Source organism: Pangasianodon hypophthalmus, chromosome 3, assembly GCF_027358585.1.
Source record: "Pangasianodon hypophthalmus isolate fPanHyp1 chromosome 3, fPanHyp1.pri, whole genome shotgun sequence".
NCBI classification, from domain to species: Eukaryota; Metazoa; Chordata; class Actinopteri; order Siluriformes; family Pangasiidae; genus Pangasianodon; species Pangasianodon hypophthalmus.
This window is the reverse complement of record NC_069712.1, coordinates 6,790,047-6,810,916: the sequence shown is the minus strand read 5'-3', so window position 1 is coordinate 6,810,916 and position 20,870 is coordinate 6,790,047. Positions and strand designations below refer to the sequence as shown.

The window sequence follows — 20,870 nt, the reverse complement described above, 5'->3', positions numbered from 1 at the left end:
AAAATACTGGTTTAGAGAAACTCCATTTTCCCACAGTTCTCAATGATGTAGATGTGGGTAGGTAGATAGCAGAGTTGATAGAGGCTGTTTCCAAAAGTTCAATTTATTTTGTGACAGTGTATTTTTTATTTTTTTTAATTTAGGTCAGTTGCTTTAGGGTCAACAATAATCAACAATGGAGTGGTGTTTCACTCTTACCATCATTTTGCCATAACAGGGCATCCCTAAAGGTTTTATTCCTCTTATACTGCAGCAATCTGCCAATATTTGCAATTGTTTAATAAAATAATGACAGATCATACTTTTTATCTTCTTATAGTTAAATTTAATGTTGTGGAACATCCATGAAACAAGTTAGTTCCTGTTATCGCTTACATCATAGCAGCAGATATAAACACTTGTTTCCTCACCAGCCTCTCTTTTTTTCTCTCTTTAAGTTAATAAGACAAAAAAAAAGGAAGCTTATCACGTAACCAAGAAACAGCAAAGTGCAAACCCCTCCATCCTGAAGGCTTTTCTGTGTCAGAAAACTTAGTTACAGCTTTATCACTGACTGATACAAAGCACTGACACTGGAGACTCCTTCCATAAATGGTCTCGTCATAGAAAACGTCACCATATCAACAATTACACACATTTTTATATCTGTTTATGTACTGAGCTTGAAATCTGAGAAAAGTATATGAATTGCGTATATTCCATTTTTATTATGAATATATCACATTAAAGGTTATAGTTATGAGATTTTAAAATATTAGCACTCTTAATACAAATCTCAACAAATCAAATCTCAGAAATGCAGTTTAGGGTGAAGCATTCAGGATTCTGAGGAAAAGTCCCTGCGTAAGTGGTTACTATAGAAGTGATGAGCAATTAGAACGAGCACATTGATATAAACGTTTGTGCTGTTACAGAAAATTAATCATCACTTTCTGACCAAGCAGAATCGATAATTCAAAAGATATGTAGTATAAAATATATGTAATACATTTAAAGGAAGACAAATGCATGTGCATTGATCTACATGTGCTCTAAAAATAAATACATTTTGTTTTGCAGGAAGAAGTGCATATTGTATATTCAGTGTATATTGAGCAAGGGGTGCAAATCAGATAGCAACGGCATTCAGTCTGTTCAGCTGTTATTACAGCCAGAAAGATGACAACTTTGGTGTAGCAATCTAAGAGCTTAGTCCTTTTCACGTCCAGAAAATGCACAGTTCATCTTGATGAAGATTCAGACTTCATATCAGTCAAAAGCAAAACAAACTGAAATAAAAGACAGTTGAAAACAAATTGCTCCTCACCAAACAAGGTAGATCTGAAAGCGTTATCAGTTGCAGGATGATTACATCATCTTTTCTCAACTATACATGGCAACCCAGTGCTTTACCAGAGTGATACACTGTTTACTTCTCATGTCAGTAGCTTACTGTAACATCAACAAACGTGTATAACAGAGATGTTTCATTTAAACCGTATCTATCCATTGGTCGCGTTGGTAATATGTACTTATACAAAATATAAACAATGTTTTCACTACATTAAATAATCACTTCTTTCCTCACATACAAGAGCACCGAGTTAGCGTTACTCACACATCTACAAATTACATGTCACTTTACAAATTACAGATTGGTCACACATCCAATGGTAGCTCGATGTCCTGGAACAGCAAACGATTGAACTTCAAGAACACCAGATGCACTGTGCTAAGTGAGAAATGTGCCAAAGTTGAAGTCTAATGCACATACACCACCCTAATGAGTCACACAGACGTGCTGATTCAACCCTTATCAATGGCCGGATATGTTTCTAGGTTATTTAGCATGTGGAATGAATAAGCTGGTGCTTGGACCCGGTTTAGGTTGTAGAGCGAGGTAGAGCTCTGAGCTGCTGCTGCTGCTGCTGATGCAGCGTCCAGTCATAGCTACAGAAAGTGAGAACGAGCTCAGCTGAAACACATGAGAAGCTCGAGGCTATTTCAGGGAATCAAGGCTTATTTGATATTTGATGGGTGTATAGTTACTTTGTGAAGGTATGCTTGACACCTATCCAGATGCATATACACTCCTGGGGATCAAACTGAGTACAGTACATGTGTTTATTTTTTTTATCAGAAGCACATTATTTTGAAAATTAGAAAGTATTCATAAAGCCCAGAATTAGACAGTGTGATGTTTTTAGTATGCCAATCCCATTTCCAGTAACCAGGCTATCAGTCACACGTGCTGTCAACACACACCAGGAGAACGCTGGCAGTTAGCCGAAAAGGTTTCAGATCAGTGGGGAAGCCCTGGCGCCTTAGCTAACTTCTAGCTAAAGGTCAAAGGGCACAACTCAGTGCAACTTAATCTACTTCAGTACTACATGTCTGCACGATCTAGTTTGGACCAGATGAGACAGGAGAGGTCCGGTTTCTCAAGTACGTCCCATCCTTTGGTAACGGACACTCAGTGGATTTACAGTAAGGCTCAGAGCTTGAGAGTTGTGTGGTGGTAATAATAATAATAATAATAATAATAATAATAATAATGTACTGACTCGGACTTGTCTTGGATTTATCGACACTTGGGTATTGGGCATTGGTCATTGGTCTTGGTCATTAGTTTTGGGTATTGGTCTTGCTAAATCTGGTCTTGGTCTGAACTTAGAGTTTGTAAAAATAATTTTTGTGTTGTGTTTCTTTTTGCATGCACAAAATTTGACACGAAAGAATTCTTCTTCTAGAAAACAGCCTAATCACTGGCTCAATGCATGAATGAAGCCTATTAGTTGAAGCAAAGGCTTGGCCTCGAATGGGACTTCATGGTTTTCGGTCGTGATCTTGACTCACTTTTATTTGTACTTGATCTTGACTTGACTTGAACCTCTTAAGACTTGATCTTGGCTAGTCCTGGTTTTGGACTTAACAGTGGAGGTCTTGACTACAACTCCTTCTACTACTACATCTACTCCTAATAATAATAATAACAATAGGAAGAAGAAGAAAGTGAAGAAGATGAAGATGTAGATGCTGCTGCTGATGATGATGGGTATGTCATTTGGATTCTAAAGGTGCAAATATACTTAACTTCACCCTGCGTACGTGCACGCACAACCTCTATGCAAGTGGCATTATTCACATGCCGCTTGCGTATCTTATTTACATCTGGAAGATTAAAAACCGCATCTACTAAATGGCATGTCGGAGCCAAAACATCCCTGTCCATCTGGTTTCCAAGTTGGAGTGTAGTTTTTAGTGAGTTCATGCACAGCAACGTTAAACACTCTCATAAGGTCTGTTTCTCTTTAAAACTTTCTGCTGTCAACATGACTGTTATCAGTGGACTGCATCTCAAATCTAAAACCCTTACCATACATTCAAAAATATTTACTAATCAAGAAAATCTACACTGGGTTAAAGGCATGTGGAAGGACTGGAGGAGTCAAGTAAACATTTCTGATGTGTTAAGTTTCATAATATGCATCAGACAACATTTTGTTCAGAACACTGCACCATACTGTTGCTACAGAACCATGCAATATTGCATAATTTGCACAACGCTCTTTTTGACCGCGACCTCTTGCACATAAGGACAAAACATCTTGTAACACTGGTCTATAATTGCACTATATTTATTTTTAAACAATCTGATGCCTAATGTCTCTTTTATTGTACCAGTTTACTGTCACTGTGTTTACTATGCACTACAGCCTACCTACCTCACATTAGTACTTGTAGTATATTTTATATCATACTTATATCATACTTAATATATACAGTATATCACCCCATCCCACAGTGCAATTTCCAACCATTTCATAACACTATCTGAAGGAATGCAGAATAGGAATTTCATTTTGCAGTGTAACTTGCTACTTTACTGTGCTTATGAAAATAAACTCTTGAATCTTGAATATTATGCTATTTAAACAACATAACAAATATTGCAACATGCATACAGACAGCTTGCTTAATTATCCAAATTACTTATGTAATTTACAGTCTCCTCTTGATGATGCAATTTGCGCTGCTCATCTGTGGCAGTTTGGAGCCCTGGGTTAAATTTTGTAAGCGATAGGCCAACAAGTTACTTTTGCTTCCTTCTTTAAGAAATGACTACAAAGTCAGCTGCTTTTTTTCGCCATATCCACGATGTGTGAGCATGTGACTGCTGATCACTACCTGCTGATTACTAGAAGATGCTATGATTTGGTCGTCATGGAAATGAGCCGATTGTTTTGTTGGAAAGGAGGTGACATATAAAGACGATCATTTAGTATAACAACTGTATTATGATTATTTTATTTCATTTTGCTCTTCAAATCTGAGACCCTGTCCTGGCGTGATCGGGGCACAAATGAAGTATTGTTGCCAGCTAACCTAAAGTCACTCATTCCACACGTTCATTTATGCATCACGCGCTGACGGTTAAAGATTGAAGTGTTGATCTTGTAGTACTGCTGTATATTTCTGAGGTGGTTTGACGTCAGATGGCTGAATTCTAGCAAACAGCCAAAAATTATGAATCAGGTTTTAGTCAAAACTGGTTTTTGTAATTCTGCCTATAGCATATTTTGACACCTGATCTTTCTAAACCATAAATCTATTTCGCGTGGAAATGTTTTTATTTACTTTAATTTAAAAATTTTGTGTGAATGTTTTTTTTTCAGGCCACCACACATTTAATTCTAAAATATACTAAGATCTGTGATCACAGACATATGATCTGTATGAGGTTATTTGCTTAGTGTACAACCTCAATTTATTAAACTACAGCAAATAAATGACTGCTTTTGCAGCCATTGAATCAGAATGGTATCAGATGACTAAACAACATATGCTATTCCACCACTTCCACCACCATTGCCCAGAATAATAAATAAATCTTATTATGATTATGATTAGAATGAACCGCTATGACAGAGAATTAGACCCTTATGAATTTATAAATTTATAAAAACCCAAGCACATGCAATGTCATCAGTTCTTCAAGTAACCAACAAGCAGTGTTCATATCTCAGTTCAGACGAGGAAATATCTGTGTAGTTAACTCTAATGCTCCCATGCTAGCAGTGGCAGTACACACACCGTGACAACAACACAGCCCATAGCTGTTGTGCTGCTATTCCAGACAACACCTGATCCTCACAGTAGATCAGCTTTCAGCTGCTTATAATATGTATGCCTGCCATCTGGGTGTTTATAGCATGCTGTTAGCTATACTATGGTAGCGCTTAAATGTACAGCAGGTGGATGCAAATGCTCAGCAAAGCTGAAGAACGGGGCAAAACAGCACCATACAATCCATTTGCAATCATGTAGCCCATTGTGCTGATCTGAGAACAGCTTCTTGAAAGTACTGTAGTAAAAAACAGGCTCTCCAGAGAGAGACTCTGATCCTGCATTAGCAATAACAGTCATCTTGTGAGTGTGAGTGTTTTTACGCTATAAGGAAGAAGAACTGTTACTGTACAGCACCTAGACTTAATTTCTCGTAAATACTACTTTTATAACTCTGCCATTAACTGTAGAAGAACTTTGGCCAATAATAAATACTTTTGCTATGCCAGAATCACAGCACCGAAGACAATAAAAATCTAAATCTAGAAACAGGCAAAGATAAAACACCATCATCTTTCAGTTTTAAGGCACTATAAATTAAAATCCAACAACAACAACAGCAAAAAAAAAAACCTGCAAATTAATGAGGCACAGTTTTCTACTGTGTACACAAAAGCCTTTAGGTCGACAAGTGTGTTCTGTACTTTTAGGTGAAATGTTCCTGGCACTGGATTTGGTTATGAAGTTGGACGCTTGATATATGTCGTCCTTTGTGAGTCCATACTCCTGGATAATCACGAATCTGATCATGATCATGTTTACTTTGATTACATGATCTCTGTTTGCAAACAAGGCGCTACCCTGGCTCTTACTGGTGCAAGACATGTTAGTGCTTCGAGTTTTAAAATAAGCCTTTTTCAAGAATATATGATGTTATACATATAGTATAAACCTCCTTACATTATATCTATTATTATATACAGTGGGGTCCAATTTAACAGAAAGCTTTTCATTACAAATGATATTATCAGCAACAACTTGGTGAAAAGTAGAATCTTTGAAATATTTACATGAATCTGAGAGTTTCTTAGTATTTGGTACATCCCCTTTTTGCTTTAATAACAGTGTGCACTCGAGCTGACACGGACTCCACAAGTTTGTGTCAAACCTGATGATTCGTTTTTAGATCAAATCCATCAGAATGTCATCTGAACACGTGCTTCAATGGAAGGGATAAGACTCATGGAAAATCTGACCTTTTGAGCAAAGGAGTTGCCATGGTCCATATCACAAATTTGCTTAAATAACACCAATTTTAAATAGTGACCTACAAATTGTGCAACATCCTGAATATTCAATAGTTAAGATGTTGCATGTTTCCTTTTTTCCTTTTTTTCAAAATTCTAAAATTTTCTGTTTATTTCCAGTTTTAAATAAAAAAAAAAAATCCCAGATTTCCAATGTGGTCTCAGACCCCACTATATATTTTGATAAAATTGTCTAAAAAAAACTTGCAAAGCATTTCCTTAACACACTCAGCAAACACAAACAAAGACTCTCAGAATTACAGCTAGCCTCCTGTAAGGAAGCAATGATTTCTAAAGTGCTCTGACGTTTATGTTTATTAGTATATGCACATTTCAGAGATCTAGATAGCCGATGATGTCATTCTATACGGCGACGTGAAGTCATTCGGCCTCCTTATTGATGCTCCCTGACCACCTGGTAAAATGAGCAGGTATCCACAGAAGAAATGTAACGTGATAACAAAAAAAAAAAGTAAAAAAGTATTAATGGTGTAAAGTTTAGGCTTCCACACAATACGATAAGATTGAAATTTTAGTAGTCTCAGATCGTTATGTTACAAACTTTGTTCAGAATCTGCTGTAAGCCTACCTTTCATGAATGATGATGAATGATGACTATTTAAAAAGTTAAGTTTAAGAGTTATGGGCAAATCACCTGGCTAGATTATTAACACATCAGGTTAAGGATATGAAATATGTTTTACACACCACTTGTCTGGTGTCTTTTTTCAATAATAATCAATGATAATCAGTAAGAATTGATTTATGATTGTTGGCTCAATTCATTTCAATTGTCTTTTTTCCAAATTGATCCAATTGTTACATCAACCACATAAGTATTATTTCATTACTTTAAAAATAATGAGAGCAACTGACACTGGAAAAATTTTGTGCATAAAGTCGCAGTATACTATGGATTCAGCAGGTAAGGCCTTTATTTTTTAATTTTCTTAACAAAAAATGTTAATATATATGTAAAATAAATATTTATATATTAATTAGCAGCATTTTATATCAATATATTATTTGTATTATTGGGTTTTTTTTCAAATAATTGTTATTAAATAATCTTTTTAAAATAACATTTATAACGTATTGATACATTCAGTATATGATTATTAATATTAATATCATTTATATTAAAATATTAATAAACATTGATATTTATATATTAATATAATATAATAAACCATAACAACCATTATATATAATTAATGTACTAATATAACAAATGTATTAGTACAAATGAGTAAAAATCCAATATTGCTCTCTGCAGTACACAAAAATAATGTTGGTTCTGCCACAAATCTTAACCCATTAAGCTCTAAGCTTTTGATGCAGCTATTCCTCCTAAAGTATATTATTCCCTAACTGTTATGAAATATTCAGTTATTACAATGAAACCAATAGAAAATCTAGGTATTTAGTTGTGATCGTTAGTCTGGACCCACCATCCTAGGAACTTATTGAGGTTAAAACAAGAGCTTTAAAATTGATGAAAATCAATGCTAGAATATGGGATGGACATTTACTTCCAGTATGCACCGCTGGAAGCATGATCTCAGGAGTATGCCTCCTCTCACTAATCTAGGGCCTTATATATATATATATATATATATATATATATATATATATATATATATATATATATATATGTATGTGCAGTGTGCAGACACTGTTAAGTAATAATATGTCTAGCACACACTCACCTGCTCACAGTGTCCATGCTCCCGATGGGGCTGAGTTTAGGAGGGTTCAGATCCATGCTTTCCTCCGGAGAGCTCCAGCCCAGGGTGTTTAGTCGAGGTTTGGCTCTGTGCTCTGAAGCCTGGGATAAATGTCTGGAGAAGGGAAGACTTGTGGAAGGTGCAGGCTGGGGTATTGATCTCAATACTGCTTCACCTTTCACCCTCTTCACCTGACAGAGACAGACAGACAGAGAGAGAGAGAGAGAGAGAGAGAGAGCGAGAGAGAGAGACGCATGAACTCAAACACACACTCCAGGATTCCTTAACCAGAAGGAAGGAAGTGCTAGAAAGAGGAAGCAGCAGATATTTCTCTTACCCTGCGAAAAGAAATAGGCTGTAATCGTGAAACAGTAGAACAGAAAAATCTCATGCGGATGAGAGCAAAATCAAACTCGGCTGCCCTCATTGTCTTCCAGTGAATGGAGATTAGCTTAACTCAAAAATGCTGACACACTAAGTCTCCAAAAGCAGAAGGAAAAAGAATGATAACAGCAATGCCAGCTTCATCCACTCGACTCCTGCCGTCTAACAACACTCATGTATCTCTCTAGCCCAAATCTAGCCCATTGATTTGTGATGCAAGAGCTAATTACAAGGCATTAGGCTTCTGACCCCCATACCACACACGAAAGTAGGAAGAGCAGCCAATTTGACTGAAATCTGGCGTTAAACAAGGAATAAACTCACAAGATAAACAATGCCAGTGCAAAGTCAGATATCAGATAAGACTATACACGGTCATGAATACTTGTGATGACATTGTGGATTAAAAGTAAAGCCTTTTAGTTCTTAGAAGAAACTAGTTCAGGGCATTATACTGATCATGGCTGATCTGGGCCTGCGTACTTCACTGGAATGGAGGTGATAGTGAACAGTAATGTGCTAATCATGCACTCACTTAGTACTTATTACTACTAAATCTACTAAATTTACTCAGATTTTAGTGAAATGACCACTACAATGGTCGGCTCACAGAAATGTGTCATTACTAATAAAGTTCAGGTTAGTTTAAATGTGACTGAACCTGATCTCATAAAATCTGTGGACGATGCAGTGTTTGATTTCATGCAAATGAAACTGTAAGAAAATGTACAACTGTACAAAACTCCACCCCTAATAGCCTTAACCGTAGCTGAACCTTTTGATTCTGGCAAACTGTTTCACAAATTTCACAAGCACCAGACCATGATGGGTGACTCAATGTTTTTGTGAAACTGAACTTAACATATTTTATGAAACAATAGTCTTGTATTAAGACACAAGACAGTTGCACAACTACTGCTGTAAAAAGTAAATCCAGGACTTTCTTTCGATTTTAACTGAAATACTTTCAGTGAGTTATGATAACTGTATAAAAGTCTGTAATTCCATATTGTTTAGCTAAAAATGATTTGTGCAACAGTGGTTTTGAGCCATTCTGCCATAATATGTGATAATAAAACCACTCTTAGCTCTGGCTTTTGTCTGATGATGATATTTTGTGGTACTGCAAAACCACAACCATGAACAAAGCACCACGGACTGCATTCCATCTCTTGCTGACTACTACAACTCAAAAAGAGGCATTTTAAGTGTCATTAAAGCTGCTGTAAGTAACTTTTTTTATTAAAAAAAAAAAATTAGAAGCAGCATTATTGAGTAAATGGAGAAAAAAAACTACCAGGAGGTCTCCATAGTCCAACTAACCAAATGTTACATAGTGCTGCTTTAAGTACTTTACTTAACTGCAGGTTGTGTGTTTGTGTGTAGTTGATATATTACTCAAGTCCTGGACTTTGACTATCTTGTAACATGACTTAGACTTGAGACTCGAATTGGACGTTATCAGCCTGAGACACTAGATCAGTATTGGATTGTATCTGACACATTTTCTGATCCAATCCACTGAAGTATTTTATTCTGTGTGTTAGGTGACATGATGCAGATTTTGAACATTGCATCTCTAATGTTTAGCATGACTTGGCAGCAGAAGCGAGACAGCTGGCTTGGGAACTAACAGGATATCAGTATTAGATCAGTGTTGAGTTTTGACTGATACACAAAGCTCTGATATCAGTGTCATTGAAAATGGAAAAAATGAGATCGGGGGTTGGCTATAACACCGATATCTCATAATGCTGTAATATTTTGTTTTAAGGAACACATACAGTATGCAGGGTTAATTAAGGTCTTGTTAATTGTTTATCACTTATAAATGGTTTACTCACTGTGTATTAGTTTTTATTCATAGAGACATGTATTACTACATAACTGGAGAGTTCATATGTAAACATGAATAATTGCATTCTTCGCTGTTCTTATAATGAATTAATAACTTAAATTCACATCTTCTTAGTTGTAGTGTTCCATGGTAGACTGTTAGATTCTAGGTAGTGTCAGATGACTGCAGCGTATGGCTTTAAGAGCTAATAAAAGCTGAATAAATCAGCAATACTGTATTTGTGTTCTACACTCTAAAGGAGAAGTGAAAAGTGATGTGTTCTCATGATCACAACTAATAACGAAATTATGACTCATTTTCACCTAACAGTTTCTGTAGGAATACATGTCTTTATGAATAAAGACTAATGCATAGTGTCTAATTTGAGCTTTATTAAACAAATAACAAGACTTTAATTAACCCCTTGTATACGCTTTTTTAGTGTTGCCATAATGTCATATACAACAATATGGATATAAATGGATATGTGGTTTTCTTTATGCAAAAATGTACACAACCCTAGTACTGGATTGACTGTATTATAAATAATATGAACAATATAAAATTATATTTATTTGAACAATATTCTCCACCCAGTATCAGTGCTATTCCAGTGTTTTTTTCCTTTTGCTTTACAAACAATTAACCAACATCTTCCTTTACAGTATGGCACACACACACACCTAAAATTAAGGGAAGTTGTAAAACTGTTTTAAGACTTAACAACTTTTATAGCCTCCACTAAATTCATATAAAACTCTCAGCCTCTACTTCCAGGTCCTAGGAAATGTAATAAAATGGTGAGAATAAACTTCGGTGAGGTTTCGCATACACACTGAGAAAAAAAAAAAACTCTGATACAAACACAGTGCCTTCACTTGGCTCCATTTTACCTTCAATATCTTTATCATCATCTATATCAATAATAGTTATGAATCTTTACAGGACCTTCAATTACAAAGCATAACAGCCACTCTCAAGGTTAATAAAATGTGAGTAATATATAAATAAATAAATCCATAATGTTATATGATATCTTTTTCTTGATAAGGATAAAGCAGAAAAACAGTCAGACAGCCTTGGTAACTTTACAGCCTTGGCTGGTTGTTGCGATTCACACAATTATGAACTCAAATTACAAAATAAAACACAACAGGTTATGCCGTTACTGGAAAATAATCAACCTTCCATTAATGTTAAATAAACGTCTCCTTATGGAAAGCTACACCACATTAACAGTGATATGTCTTTCTTTGCTAAATAACAGCACATTTTTAATCTGTGTATTATTAGATTTGGATTATGTGGATCGTCCACCATACAAGTTCTCATGTTAGAGTTGTTACTATAGAAACGATACCATATTAGAACAAGCGCATTCATATAAATTTGAATTACAGCCACCATTACTATGAGAGCTACTGTTATAGAAAATTAATCAACGCCTGTGGACAAATCAGATTCTAGAATTCAACAGCGCTGTGGTATGACGTGTAAATAAGTACTTCTCAAGGTTATTAAGCACCACACAAACATGGAAACATAATTTCATACACATAATTTCATGTGTTTATCAATGTGTTTAGGTTCCTGTTGATGTGATGTTTGATTGTGCTAGTTCTAACTAGAATCATTCTGAGGTGTGTCTACACTGGGAATGGGGCTGGGCAGATGGGATCAACAGTCCAAATGCAGAATTATGACTGTAACTTGCATAAAGACGTGGCAGGATGCAAGTGTGTATCATCAACGTGTTTATTGTGGGCAAAGCAGAAATTGTGGTCACGGTCCATAGCGCAGGTCATCACACAGGCAGGAAGCATCAGAAAAAGGATAGTCCATATTCATAAAGGTAAAACAGGTGCAAGGTCGGAAGTGAGAAACACGAAACTCGTGAGCTTAGAAAATAATTTAAGGAAAGAGGCTCAGCGGCGCAAATTCATGGAACGAAACTTCGCAAAGACCCAGTGAAACCTGAGGGTATAAATACACTTGATGATCGGGAAACTAATCAACACAAAGGGGCGGAGACAGGACCAGGAAATGAAAATAAACAAATTTGACAATAAGAGTGGGGACAATGCAGACATGTTGATATAATCATTGTGCTAATTTTTAGGACACAATACTCCACCATTTATTACAAAAAAACTACAAATGCTACCATATTAAGAGCAATAATGAACCTGTTTTAAAAATGCAAATACAAGACTATGTCCAGAACAAAGAGCAGATTATAACTCAGTCAACTTAAACTCAGAAACTTAAAAATAAAGTGTAACCTAAATAACCCAGTTCCACTTGTGCTACGTGCTGATTTGAATTATTTCACGACCCCTTAAGCGATCTCCTCAGCTGGAGTTGGTCTTACTTTTCACAACCATCTCTCCTTGCTTTTTTCCATCAGCATTTCCCAATCAATCCACTGCCCTGCTTATGAGTTACCACAATGTCCTGCAGGCCTTATCTAGGGCAGCTGAGCAAGATGAGCTGTACACCGCCAATCTAAGCAAACAGTTTTAAATTTCAAGCCCTGTATGAAAACACGGCATACGCTGGTATCTAGCAAGGTGGCCTAAGATGTTATGAAATAGCCGATTTCTCCTTTTTTCCGAAAACAGCATCAAAGTCATGTGAGCAGTCAGCAGGTATTCATAAAGACATGATAAAATATATGATAAGCCTAACAGACTGATGGGAAGGGGTGTAAATAAAGCTAGTCAACTCTCACTGAACACTACAAAGAAGGGTCATAAACCATTTCAAAGTGCTTCAAATTGGCTCTTGTGTTCACAAAATTTGGAGGAAAAGATCAAGGTGATTTGTGTATCAAGTCATGGCAAGAAAAAATCATTCTTTCAACATTCCTTCAGTCATATAAATCCATAATTAAATAAATAAACCAAAATAAAACTACGCTGCTCTCATATCCCAGCTCTTTTTCTGCAATATTAAAAAGAATAAGAATGTTTATTGAAAGAAAAGAAACCTTCTTTTTTCTCGGCGTGGGGACTGGGGTTTCTAGGCTCAACTCTTGCTCTGTTGGTGGGACCTTGTCTTCGACCGGACTGCTCCGTGTGGCCTGACAAAACAGGAAATGATCAATGGCAGATTATTAAGTGATCTATGAGTCAATAAAATCAGTCAGCAGCAACCTTTGCATCCCGACATGTTTGGCTGAAAACATTAACCATTACAAAATGAAACAGGAAGTGAAACGTATGCATTGCAGAAATTAGGATGTCCCCATATTATATATATACATATGTATGTATGTATGTATGTGGGATGTGGGTTAAGAACTAATAGGAAAGAGTTGTATTCTTTTTATACCATGACAATCTACTAGTGATTACAGTCCAGGGATTAAAAATGTTAAACATCATTACATGTTTAAACATTATTTAAGAGTTTTGTTTGAAACAGTTAGTGCTATGTAAAGACAAACTATCTGCATGCAGTGTCTGTCAAATGGCTTCTTTGTGTGAAAGTACTGCCACAGAACCGCAGTTGGACTGAGGTCAGCTTCTTGGTTATGAACCGCTCCAGTGTAGCTTTGGAAATATACCTACGGTCGTACTTTTGGAATCAAATCCAACAGTATCAGTGTCAAGTCTCTTCAAACCTGGAACAGGTTTTCTTCTAGGATTGTCCTGCATTTGGCTCCAGCCATCTTGCCATCAAACCTGACCAGTTTCCCAGTCCCTGATGATGAGAAGCATCCCCAGTGCATGATGCTACCACTACCATGCTTCAATGTGAGGATATTAATCTCCCAGTGATGAGCAGTGTTGCTTTTCCATCAAATGTATCGCATGTGGCCAAATACAGGCCAAATACAGGCCAAGAAAAAAATCCAATTTTGGTCTTATCTGACCACAGAATCTTTTTTCACAAGCCTTTTGTCAAACTCCAAACAAGATTTTATATGGCTCACCACCCTTGTGTCAAGGGTAAAGTTGTCCTGTGAACAGTTTCTCCCATCTAAGCTGTGGCTCTCTCCAGCTCCTTGACCTCTTTGCTTCTCTGACTAATGCCTTCCTTACCTGGTCACTGACGTCTAGCTGTTCCTTTTTATTTTCTAAAAATATGTATGTGAACAACTCTATTTATAAGCTGCACAGATCTCACCCTGATGGGTCATACTCCACAGTTTATTGAATCAGAAATGGCAGAGAAATAAGCTTTAAGCCTCTGACTGGGTGATAGATAGATAGGACGTGCAGGTCATTCCAGGTTACTTTGCCTCATTTACAGTACCGACAACACATTGGCATCATGCATGATAGCAAATGGTGTACAAATATACAGACACACAAACAAACATGAAAACACACACACACACAAACACACATGTACCTTCTTCTTTCTGGGAAGTGGACTGGGTGCTTTTGGTGTTGGAGAGGATGTTGACATGGTATCTGTGTGCACTATATCTATGTGGGCCTCCTGGGAACAAAACAAGAAGTGCAAAAAGTTCACATGAGCTCAGCGGTCTCTACTGACTCTGCTTATGAAGCACATATGGCACAAGTATGTACAGTACTGTAGCTTCATATCATATATGAAGTGACATTTATGAAGTACATGAAGTGACATTCACCCTGAAATGAAATGCTGAATTAATACAGGACCATAAGACTAAAGAGATGCATAGGATAGCAGGACATTACAAATTGAATCATATCCATCACCTGAACAAGGCAAAGGTCATCAAGGGTTATTTGGCCTGAGAGTCATTAGATATTCACAGGTGGCCAGTTTGGCTCTGTGTAGTAAACTGTATGTTCCAATATCTATCTTTCCAAAACACTGGAGCAATGAGTTCATGCTTTTCTTTTTGATCTTGCTCTAGTCCACGCTGTTTACCAGCGTCATTCAAGTCTGCGTCAGCAAAACAGGTGCCCACATTTTATGCTTCAGTGTGCCATCACCATAGTGTCAAGGTGACTTCCCCTCATGCACTATGCACCTATATATACAGTATACAGTATATGTACAGTATATATATATATAGGTGAGAAAACCAGTTCTAAGGGGATGTTTATGGCTATGGATACACCAAGTCAGAAAGTCTGAAACCATTTTTAATCATTATTATGCTATTATTTAGAAATATTATCAAATACATTTCTGGTATTTTTACCCTCAGAGCATTTTCATGCTTGGTCTGAATACTTGAGACCCCCAGGACCAAGGACCGATTCGGGGCTCGTTTGGGGACGGGGCTCATAATCGCAGGTTTGCTTTCACATAGAAGAAGTCTTTCCGAACCGTGCCTTGATTCTGCTTTTATATATCAATAACCTTAATAGACCTTTAGGTTTCACAAAACCCTTTCATACCTGCCTCTAACAGAAAGATTCATCTCAAATTGATTATTTGTTGATAGTTTCAAACAACACTCATGGGACTGAAGGAGATGCTTATTGCATTCACCGTGTGTCATTTATATAAATACTGTACTTGAAAAGTTTCTCAGATGAGCATTTCTAAGGTAGCCTAGGTGGCATTTATAAACCCAAGAGATTGAATCAGTTGCATTATGCTTACATGACCCTATAAAAATAATTAAATCAGGTAAGTGTAAATGCTTTCTGTGGAAAACAGTGTTAATGTGCTATTACCTAGTGACAAAAATGTATTAAATGTATTAAATCATTAGTGTACAAGCACTAAAGGATATTTCCATCTGCGTGATTACATTATGAAGTCATAATGGTGTAAAACCTGACTGACTAGTGAAGAACTGACTAGTGAAGAAGTGCGAGTCAGCACCCACTTTGACCATGATGATGTTTGAAGGCTTGGTTTGGGGCAGCTCCTGTCCTCCATCTGGCTCAAAGATGGTGCTATAGTTCTCAATGAGCCTGGCCATGATCTTATTACAGACATCCTGTTCCTGGATGCCTTCAAAACCAGAGGACACACTGAGGAAGAAAACAGAAACAGAACACCATTTCACTAATTACACGATTACAATCCGTGCAAAGAGAGCCAAACAGTTTGTTTGGATGTTCCCTATCCATGAACATTCAAGTGTTGGGGGCTTTGTGCTGGACCAGGTCATAGTTCAAGAAGAAATAATGCACAACTACCTTTTATGAGGTATCAATTCATTCTTTCTTTTTAGATGATCTTTTTTTGGATTATCCTCACCTGCTGAAAAGCATTCATTTCACATTCTGCTTGCTAAAACCATGACCACTAATTTAAATAATTACTGGGAAAAACAAGCCTTTTAATGCTACTCTGTTGAAAACAGCCATTAGTGGAAGCCATATCATAACACTAGCGTGAACATGTGAATTATTTTGCAATGACATTATGTACACAAACTTAAGTTTGACTATAGCTCATTTGTTCCATGCTGATGACGTGAACTTGGATTAAAAACAAGCCTAAAGCCAACAACACACATCTAATCTTCGATGATCTGTGATGCTATTACAATAAAGTCATGTCTGTCTGCCAAGTCAATTTACAGTAGGATGCAATTTGGTGACTATTGAGGCTTTGCCTAAGGGCTGTTTTTAAGATTACAGCATTCAAAGTGTGTGTTTTCCTGGTAATTATATAAACGATCCTGTGTAGTGCTTTTTGTAGCAAAATGTGAAATGGATAGTTTCATAGGAAGACAAAACCATCTAGATGAAGATGCTAGCAAGGTAGTGTATGAAGGCTACTTTTTCACCACACACACACACACACACACACACACACACACACACACACACACACACACACACCTACTATACCTGATGTCCTACACTGTAATAAATTGTTGTAAATTTTTTTCAACATGGGTTGCCAGTAAAGTACTGTAAAATCTATAGTAAACAACTGTAAAACTTACTTACAGTAAAGTACCATAATATCTTAATGTTGTGTAAAATAACACATAACCCAGCACATTTTCTCATTTAGCTGATACAACTGAGCTGAAGGGTCTGACAGCTTGGTGCTGTTGGGACTTGAACACACAACTTTTTGATCTGGGACTCACAGCCTTAACCACTGAGCCACCACAAATACACCACAACAACACCACAACTAGCTTGCACTGATTCAGCTCCCACTGAAGTAACACCACTTAAAGACTGCACTGAATCAATGCATGCTTGTTGCTTGTTGCACTAGTTGTGGTGTCTCAGTGGTTGAGCTTTCAAGTCAGGGCTAAGAAGGTTGTGTGTTCAAATCCCAACACCACCAGCCTACCTTGATTGGGTCCTTGCGCAAGACTCAAGCTCAGTTGTATCCTGCGTTGAGCAAATGTACTGGGTTATATGATATTTTATGCTATGTAAGATATTATAGTTCTTTATTGTACATATGGTTTATAGTTGTTTACTGTAAATTTTACAGTACTCTATTGGCAACCCAGGTTGCCAGTAAATTACTGCAAAATCCACAGTAAATTTTTTACAGTGTACTACACTCTCTGAGCAAAAAAAAAATCACTTTAGCGATGTAATGGCTGGTACGAATACTGCATTATGTAGTGTGTTGGTAGATTGACCTACGAAAAGTGCCACTTTTACCACTAACACTTATGACAGCACTACTGTACAGGTTTCAGGAATGGTGTGTGTAATTTTACAAATTTCCAGTAGTGCAGGATTATGTAGGTAAAAGGGCACATGCATAGCCAACACAATAACTTTTAACTGCTCACTGACATGTATTGGAACATGTGACGAACCGTGACGCCTAATGACGTTAGCAATGACCTCTACGATGTTTCAAGGCAAAACAGTAACCTGGGTCACTGTGACTCTGGCAGTGCACTTGTTACAGAGGGCCATCATTGTTAGGCTAAAAATAGCCACTGAATAATTTAGGGTCCTGACCTTATACACGCTTGTGAGAAAGACAAGGCCGAAAGTGCAGCATGTTAATGATTGCTGGACAAATGCATTCTAATAATATTAACAGAATATTTTATTTTAAAAAAAAGGATATTAAATAAAATACTGTAAGTTATTATTGGCAAATTACTCTTCATGTTGACCCAGTACATCATCGTCATGGTAGGCTTTTAAGGCATGCAGACTGGATTACACTGAAATGAAAGAAGAATTTATGTAACCGAGCTGAAAACTTATTAAAAACCTGACTTCTCTAGGTCTGTGTTTTACTAGTTTCTAATCCCTTATGTTTATCGTTTTTCTGATTTTGACCCTGAGCCTGTCTGTCTGTTTGGGGAAAAAAAACGTAGTCTTGTCTGGTGTACTGACAATGCTTACTGGCATAATCCAAATAAACATTCTTCGAGTACAAACTCACTCCTACTCCTACATAATACAAAAACAGCCATTATCATCAGAAGTCATAGCGTAGCACACAGTAATATTAAACATTTCTCAATATCATATGACCCAAAAAACTTAATTATACTGATTTTTATTGCATGCATATTAATATTTTCAAATACAGAATGATCTAGTGTCAGTTCACATCCTCATGAATATGATTACGTGGATAGGTGGTGCATCAAACACCATCGCTTTGAAGTGTACAGACCCTGGCACGCTTTTACAGCTTTATCTGGAGGAACACTAAGCGGACAAAATCCATTAATCATTCACAGTGCATCTTAGCTATGCATCTGTCTCTTGGGCTTACTTAAGATAGTCTGCTCGCTACTTGCAGACTAATAAGACTCTCTTAATGACATGAATAGTCCTCTCTGGACTAAAGGGCACTAATGAAGTACACTGAGAAATATCAAGCATACACAAATACAAGGGTTCTACTGTATTTGGAGACCAAGTGCAGCATGTCCTACATTCAAAAGGTAAAAACATATGCTTTTGTGCATGTGTTGTTGTTGATGATGTTTGGCTTTAAACCTCATTAGACTTTTATGTTGGATGTGTGTAGTAAAAAATAGTGTGAAACCTATAAAGGCTGTTCAGGCAGACAAACATGAATCTTCTATAAAATATATCTGGCAACCAAGGTAGATAAAATATTTCTTCTTCTGTGCAATAGTGACTCAGCAGTGCTTTTATACTCACTGGAAAACATTAGGGCCAAACACGGTTGCCAGGTTGAATGCAGTCATTCGGTTGTGGCACTGCTGCTGTTCCACCTGGGTGAGGAAGTGGCACAGGTAGCGCAGGACGCTGTAATGAACATCTGGCAACTTTAGCAGGAGTTCTTGCATGTCCTTACAGAACTCATCCTCATTGGATTCTATACATAAAAAAACACAAGAATGTCTGGCATTATAACGATGAATGGCATGGTAGGACTTCCCCTCACAGGCTACTCTATAAAAATACTTTTTTTCTTTTATAGAACAGGAACAAAGAGTAAGATAAACATCACAAACAGGAAACAAGAGTCAGCATGGGTTTTGTAATTGGGTGAAAGGTGGATGAGGAAATCAGAAGGGCTGATTCAGAGTTGCTGGGAAAATAAAGAAGACTGGGGATTTAATAGCTGTGGCAGCAAGTGTGTGTGTGTGTGTGTGTGTGTGTGTGTGTGTAAATGCACGTTTATTCACATTTGAGTCACACTTGTGACAATCAGTTAATGAAGTGTGGCACAGAAAGCCAACATCAGCTGCTGCCTTCAACTAAAACTGGTAACTCAGAATTTCCGACCTCCAACTGGGAAAACAAAGGAAAATGCCCCTCAGTTCTGACTCTCTATACATTTTTAATGTGAATTTTATAAAAATATATATATATCGTGATACCCTTGTATTGTGACACAGTATGAATATTATTTTGTCACCCTGTCTTTGATTATTTTCCTATAGATAGATAGATAGACTGCCATGACTGGTTTCATGGTGCCTTTGAATATTAAATTCTTTGGCACAGCCACTTGTTGGGAGCAAATTAAACATATTTCCCAGAAGAAAAATTCTGCCTTCAGAATCAACCTTACATTTCTTCATATTTATTTATTTATTTATTTATTTATTTAGTTAGTTAGTTAGTTATTTGCACAATGCTAGGCTGTACGTGTACATTAGCCTTTAGGCATTGCTGGGAAATGGCACCATATAATGCCAGGAAACCTCTAATGGATAAATTAGTAACTGCATCCAGAAGTCAATAATTGCCAGAAGACAATAAAATCAGAAATTGTAACAAGCCTCCCCCACACTTCTCTCATCATCCCCTGCAGTAAACAGACTATTGGCCTAGAAGGAGCTGTACTATTTATTGTTATTCACAGTCACCTTCCTGCTGGCTTTAACCAAACTGCGTCAAATGCGGTTACTCTGATTTCCAGTCTACAAGAAAGCATGACTGGTCTAATCCTATTTCCTGTCCTGATTTTTGAGGGAAATTCCTAGATTTTGTCACATGGTGGCACTATCACACGCACAGCGAGTGGCAAGCGTTAACCAGTGAAATGTTACCTGTACATATCCATTTTGTCACCTCACACAAACATGGCTTTTCTGCTTGCTTCCTGAACCGCCAGGTGCACCATCTGTGCAGGATGGTCATGCAGGCATGTGTGTGAGACAGGGAAAGCGGGAACGAGAACGAGAACGAGAAAGAGAGTGGCACTTTCAGGTCATCGACTCGGTGCCAAAAATAGAGT

General features: G+C 37.1%; 1 protein-coding gene across 3 annotated transcripts in view; it reads right to left on the bottom strand.

The window, feature by feature from the left end:
* The window catches only part of fam13a (family with sequence similarity 13 member A), an 85,882-nt gene that overhangs the window by 50,703 nt on the left and 14,309 nt on the right, over window positions 1-20,870 (bottom strand). For all 3 annotated transcript variants that reach the window (XM_026933194.3, XM_034302683.2, XM_053232406.1), the window contains 5 exons: window positions 19,322-19,499; window positions 16,084-16,231; window positions 14,661-14,750; window positions 13,291-13,383; window positions 8,063-8,271 (listed from right to left, as the gene is read on the bottom strand). In XM_026933194.3, the coding sequence (XP_026788995.3) occupies window positions 8,063-8,271; window positions 13,291-13,383; window positions 14,661-14,750; window positions 16,084-16,231; window positions 19,322-19,499 (718 nt within the window). The remainder of the gene's footprint in view (window positions 1-8,062; window positions 8,272-13,290; window positions 13,384-14,660; window positions 14,751-16,083; window positions 16,232-19,321; window positions 19,500-20,870) is intronic.